The 7,146-nt window shown below is 40.6% G+C and overlaps 1 protein-coding gene across 1 annotated transcript in view; it reads left to right on the forward strand.

Annotated features, from left to right (window-relative positions):
• Positions 1-3,708, forward strand: part of rxfp2l (relaxin family peptide receptor 2, like) — a 29,101-nt gene extending 25,393 nt beyond the window's left edge. Inside the window, exons 16-18 of the mRNA XM_061248019.1 lie at positions 889-1,299; positions 1,611-1,823; positions 2,557-3,708. Coding sequence (XP_061104003.1) covers positions 889-1,299; positions 1,611-1,823; positions 2,557-2,756 — 824 coding nt within the window. The 3' untranslated portion in view covers positions 2,757-3,708. The remainder of the gene's footprint in view (positions 1-888; positions 1,300-1,610; positions 1,824-2,556) is intronic.
• Positions 3,709-7,146: the final 3,438 nt, after the last annotated feature.

The raw sequence follows: 7,146 nt of genomic DNA on the forward strand, positions 1-7,146 counted from the left end.
ATGTAAGACTATGTTTAATTAGACTAGATATTGACTTTTTACTGAACTAGCGATTGACTTAGAATGGAGGAGAGTCAGATTTAAAGATTTGTCACCAAAGAATGATGAAATACAGTAATGTTTCTGAAAGAACCCAGCGTGCAGAGCATGAACATGAAAATGTTTAATAATAAGAACAAACCATTCAGCCTCTAGGATTTTCATGTAGTATGCTCCCTTGGGAGTCTAGCAATGTGGATTAGACTATCAAGCCTGGACTAGAACATCCTGAGAGTCTGTATCTCTTCTGTTTCACCTGGCAGGCTGTTTCATGGATTTTTAAATCCTGGTATCTGCTAAAATAGGCTGAAAGTACTAAAATTTGACCTTTTTTTGTGGTCCATTTAGTTAACCATTTTACATTTTAAAACTTCAATCAGTCTTATTCTTAGTCTCCTTCTTGATGTACTTGTGTCTGAAAGTTTATTCATAATGTTTTAAATTGCATTTGATTAGTGCATTGTTAATTAGGGTACACAATAAAATAGATGATTTGTCAACACACATACTGTATCTGAATACAGTTTAATTTTGTAAAAATCAATAGACTACAGTCAATACAATGGCAGGTATAAAGTATATAAGGCATAACTATACCTATACCTTTTCCAAGATCTTATACCTGTACAACATATCTTTTTTTTTTTTTTGAGTATATCCAGAACTGGCATTGTGTAACATTAATAAAAGTGTAATGACACAATTTCTAGATTCTATTTTGTCTAGATGTATTTTGGTCAACAATTTTAATGTTGTTTTTTCAAATTGGACACATTTTATTTTCTCCTTTAAAGCAATAATTTCTTATTCATGTCAATGTGCCACATCATCAACTGAATCCATCATCAGGTGCAGACTGCTTGATGGGAGTGTACCTGTTCTTCATCGGCGCCTTTGACATCAAGTACTGTGGGGAGTACAACAGACACGCCCAGTTGTGGATGGAAAGCCTTCAGTGTCAACTGATTGGCTGTCTTGCCATACTGTCCACAGAGGTTTCTGTCATGCTGCTGACATACATGACACTGCAGAAGTGCCTGTGCATCGTGTTCCCCTTCCGAAATTACCAGCCGGGGAGGAAACAGACCCTCTTCTTTCTCATCTTCATCTGGATCTTGGGGTTCATGATTGCCATCATTCCATTCTGGGACAAGCAAACATTTGGAAACTACTACGGAAGGAATGGTGTCTGTTTCCCGCTCCATTCAGACTTGATGGAGAAGCCAGGTGCCAGAAGATACTCAACAGGAATATTTCTTGGTAAGATTGCTATTGGTCCTGGGGAATTTGAAAGCCTAGATAGGTGTTATTATATCTGACTATTTGACAATATTGCCCTTGGAGGTATGATGTGATTGTTACATGGATGTTGTATCAGCACTGTGAAATTGCTATTTTATGACAATTATATTTTAGTGGGAAAAGGTCTTGCTTGCACAGTTTCTGGAATATTAATAACACATTTAGGGGAGGAAGTGTAGCTTGTTGTATGTGTATGTGCTCTGAATTGTAATGTTGCACATGCTTATGGTCTTTGCTATGTGCATTGATGAGTTTATTCTGTCTTTTAGGCCTGAATCTTTTCGCTTTCGTCGTGATTGTCTTATCCTACACCAGCATGTTTTATTCAGTGATGAAAACTTCCAAGACAGCTAGGCAAAGGATTTTTGATCGAGAGGTGACCATAGCGAAGAGGTTTTTCTTCATTGTCTTCACTGATGCCCTGTGCTGGATACCAATATTCCTGTTTAAGACTCTGTCCCTGCTACAAGTGGAATTCACAGGTAAGGAATAATCACAGGTTTCTAAGTCAAAGGAGCACATTTCTTTTTACTCTTTGCAAGGATATATACTGTACATTATGCAGGTAAATGAGGAAAAACAGGCAAGACATTTGGGATATTTGCTGTAATGAGCATGACATTCAACAGTTTACATAATATAATGTTATGCAGCCATTTATATTGCATTGGGAGAATATGAATGTTCAAATACTGTATGCAGTGCTATGATGGTGTGCAGAGGTGGAACTAAGATCGGCAGCAGTCCTAACACATGTACCCTTGGAGGTGTTGGTAAGCCTCTAGAGGGCACTTATTGTTCCATACAAAATAGAAAAGTGTCCATGACAGAGTAGAGGTGTTAACCCTGGTGTTAAAACTGGCTCTCTTCATCTGGCCTAATCACCCCATATATTTGACTAGTTTCACAATCCCTTGTGTTCCCTACCCACATTGATTCCCCAGGTCATCATTACAAATGGGAATTGAGTCTTCAGTCGACCTACCTTGTCAAAAACATTACAAATAAAATAGACACAATAGTACATATTTGTTTGATATAGATACCACTGAACATGTTCAGTGTTCGGACATAGAAACTGAACTTCAAGGACCAAATAACAGTAACACATTTGTAAAAATAAGTAGTCTCAGTATTGTGAATTCACGTTCTTCTCCTGTCTAACTGCCCTGCTGTTCAACCCCTCCTACATCCTCCCCCCTCCACACGCACCAGGTACAATCATTTTGTGGGTGGTGATCTTCATCCTGCCTATCAACAGTGCCCTCAACCCCATCCTCTACACCATCACCACCAGCTCCTTTCGGGAACGCATCAAGCTCTGTCTGCAAATGAAATGGCGGCAAGTTGGGCTGAAAGAGACCCCGCGGAGTGTCTCTACCGTCTACACGCAGGCCAGAGCTCCCAAGCAATGAGCTCCATGATCTGGCAGGGGCCACTCGGTGTCAGGTGGAAAAGATGAAGTCACCGCCTTGGCTTGGCAATCGGCTGGAGGGATCATACACTCTGTCCCTTCCCCCAGAGCTCCCGGCTGCCAGTCTACTCTTTACTAGAATGAGCTGTTCAGCTGTAGTGCCGAAAGACATCCGGGCTGACTGGTGAACATTAAAAAAACTTGTGGCCGTATGGCAACCAAAGGAGGACAAACAACTTGCCGTTTGTGCAGGCTATAATCATCCTTTGAAATGAACTGCCTCTTGTGGTGCATCGATCCAATTTACTGGTTTGGAACAGCCCCTGCATCAACAGCATTATCTTAGTGTGCAGTGGCAATGTGTGCGCGACTGTTGTTGCCACAAAACATCACAGATAAACAGTTGGATCCAATGAAGACCACGCAAAGCATTTTGAGGAAAGGAATGCATTCTTGAAAGAGTAATTGGAATCTTCATTCATCCTGAAGAAGACTAATGCCATAATAATTCATGTTCATGGTTGAACTGGCTTGTATGGTGAGTCAAAGGGAGCAATTCAGAAGGGTCAGTGTCACTACCCGTAGAGAATTGAAGAACAAAGTAAGTCCATATACTGTACTTTCAATGGCACATACACACATACAACATCTCTGATGATAACATCAATGAAATATATGAAGAGTTGAAAAGGCATGGACTAGAAACAAACCCAGTGAGCAAAATCTGGAATCTAGAGGGGTGGAAATCTAGGTTGAAAGAGGCTTTGAAATAAAAGGGTCATAGCTTTGGTTTTGCCCAGATGCGGCCTCTTAGTCAACGAGAACTTGAAATCAAATTTCACGTGAATGCCTAGATGACTTTTCACAACAAAAATGTTGACTGGAAGGCTAACTTAAAGGGTGATTACACCCTAGATCAAACGTTTTTTAGCTGTAAATGTGTTTGTATGCCGCAAAACATGCCATTATTTCAACATTTATGAAATGATATCATTTTGGCTTAAAATATTTGGTCAAAAAGAATCCTGTTGCATTTTGTTTTTATTTTTCTTGCACTTTGAGCTGCAGTCTGCATGAAAGGGGCTATACAAATAAAGCTATTATTAATTATTATTATTATACACTCACTGAGCACTTTATGAGGTATTTCTTAGTTATTTCTTTGCCTAATTGGTCTTCTGATGCTGTAGCCTATCCACTTAGTTGTGTCAAACCTCTAAGATGCTCAGATATGCTCCTCTGCATACCACTGTTGTAATGTGTGGTTATTTGCATTACTCTCACCTTCCTGTCAGCTTTGACCAGTCTGGCCCTTTTCTTCTGACCTTTCTCATGCTTTTTACTAGCTTAAGGGCTTGTTTTCAAAGTCTGCAAGCCAGCCTTTACGGATCAATACAAAACGAATACACTGCCGGCACTTGATTGGTTAGATACTACTTTATGCAAATGAGATGTACACACGTACAGTGCATCCGGAAAGTATTCACAACGCTTCACTTTTCCCACATTTTCTTATGTTACAGCCGTAATTCCAAAATGGAATAAATTCATTTTTTTCCTCAAAATTCTACATACAACACCCCATAATGACAACATGAGAGAAGTTTATTTGAAATTTTTGAAAATTTATTAAAAATTAAAAATCACATGTACATAAGTATTCACAGCCTTTGCTCAATACTTTGTTGATGCACCTTTGGCAGCAATTACAGCCTCAAGTCTTTTTGAATATGATGCCACAAGCTTGGCACACCTATCTTTGGGCAGTTTCACCCATTCCTCTTTGCAGCACCTCTCAAGCTCCATCAGGTTGGATGGGGAGCGTCGGTGCACAGCCATTTTCAGATCTCCAGAGATGTTCAATCAGATTCAAGTCTGGGCTCTGGCTGGGCCACTCAAGGACAGTTGTCCTGAAGCCACTCCTTTGATATCTTGGCTGTGTGCTTAGGGTCGTTGTCCTGCTGAAAGATGAACCGTCGCCCCAGTCTGAGGTCAAGAGCGCTCTGGAGCAGGTTTTCATCCAGGATGTCTCTGTACATTGCTGCATTCATGCTTCACTGTAGGGATGGTATTGGCCAGGTGATGAGCGGTGCCTGGTTTCCTCCAAACATTGACGCCTGGCATTCACGCCAAAGAGTTCAATCTTTGTCTCATCAGACCAGAGAATTTTGTTTCTTATGGTCTGAGAGTCCTTCAGGTGCCTTTTGGCAAACTCCAGGCGGGCTGCCATGTGCCTTTTACTAAGGAGTGGCTTCCGTCTGGCCACTCTACCGTACAGGCCTGATTGGTGGATCGCTGTAGCTGTAGAAACATCTCAAGGTTGATCAGTGGAAACAGGATGCACCTGAGCTCAATTTTGAGCTTAATGGCAAAGGTGATTTCTTAGTTTTTTATTTTGAATATATTTGCTAAAATCTCAAAAAAACTTTTTTCACGTTGTCATTATGGGGTATTGTGTGTAGAATTTGGAGGAAAAAAATGAATTTAATCAATTTTGGAATAAGGCTGTAACATAACAAAATGTGGAAAAAGTGAAGCGCTGTGAATACTTTCCGGATGCACTGTACATAGCCCACTAAATTGTGTAGAAGGTGGAGCCAGGCTGAAACAGTGAGTGCAATTACTCTTCATAATTTATTCATGACCATCATGTGCACTCCTTACACTAACAGAACCATGCAATTAATTAAAATAGTTTGCATTACAAACCTGAAACATTACATTACATTACATTATTGGCATTTGGCAGACGCTCTTATCCAGAGCGACATACAGTTAGACTAAGCAAGAGACAATCCTCCCCTGGAGCAATGCAGGGTTAAGGGCCTTGCTCAAGGGCCCAACGGCTGTGCAGATCTTATTGTGGCTACACCGGGATTAGAACCACTGACCTTGCGTGTCCCAGTCATTTACCTTAACGACTACGCTACAGGCTGCCCGAAACACAAACAAAGGCATAAAATGCACATGTAGCATGGTTAGCTCAGCTAGTTCGCTAGTAAGCACGAATGGTGCAGTGAAAGCGAAGGCTGGTAGCAGGTTATCGCGGCAACACTCCCCGATGACGTAACCCTCAAATTCAAAAGAACGTTGTTGCCCTTGGCTAGAGGCGAGTTTGTCTTTAGCTGACTGGTAACGCGTTCGTTCAACAAATAATTTGGACAAGTGAGAGGCTGGGGTTCAAATCCCACCTCACACTTGGTGTCAGGGTTTCTCAACTCATTTTCCAGTCAGTACCTCTTTTTGGCTCACACGTATACAGGTGCAGTCTAATTACCAAACCAATTTTCCATTATTGGTATTCTATTTAAGGCTCAGTGTCCCTCCATTTTGTGCTTGAGTGTTGCATTTCGCTTCAGACACTGAGCCAGTTAGAGGTAGCCTGGAAGACTGAATTTCTTTATATTTTAAAGGCGTGTTGCCCTGTATTTGGGTAGCTGTATCAGTTCTCGAATATTCTCTCCACCTCTTTCTAACGCCCTCCGGTAGGTGAGGAGCTAGATTTGGATAATTACTTGGGGTTCAATTGCAAGAACCCTGCTCCAGTGATTCTGTAGAGATAGAGATAGTGACTCTTCCATGTTCAGGAGTACCTCTTCGGTCTAAATAGACTCTTCTACCAGGTTTTCGGTACTGTTTTAGTTGGCTTTCGCCAGGGGCTTTCTGTCCTTTTTTGTTTTCCCTTTATCCTCTAGTGCTTCCCCTAAATTATATTAGGGAGACCCCTAGATTGGTTCTCACATGTCCTTTAACCCTTTTCACTAAACCTCTAAGATAAAGCAGCTTAATTTAAACCCAAAATCTATTTTGCATGAAGAAACAATCTGTCACTCATCACAAACTTTGTCATCAAATTTCAAGTTGAAAAAAGATCATTTAGGGGGTTTTCTCTGTGGGTAAAAATAGTGGCGGGTCATTTTTTAACCTTAAGACAACACATGGGTTAAGATTCCCTTTTTGGTCGCCTCCGTCTCCACTCCCTCACACTTGGGTGTATGAATGGATGCACATTTCATATGCAATGTATGATACTGAAAACCTTCATTTTAAAGACAATTACAAGTGTGGTGCAAATTAGCAACTATTAGCATTTTCATTTAGTTCTGCATTCTATATTACTCTGTCAACTATCAGTTATCTATCTGTTCTTAATGTTGCTGATGTGCATTGCTCTAGTCCAATATGTTACACCATGCTTCATTGCTAATCCCCAGTAACCACGCACCCAAGAAATTGTAGCGGGCTTTGGTTATTATTGCTTCATTATCTCTGTCAGTGCTACTGTATGATTTAGTCAAAAGTGCAGAAGTCAGAAGTGTGCATTTGCTTTTGTCAATGAATTCATGAAACGGATAGCTTCATAAAACATTTGACAAAACTATCCAAAATGG

This window comes from Conger conger, chromosome 7 (genome assembly GCF_963514075.1).
Source record: "Conger conger chromosome 7, fConCon1.1, whole genome shotgun sequence".
NCBI lineage: Eukaryota > Metazoa > Chordata > Actinopteri > Anguilliformes > Congridae > Conger > Conger conger.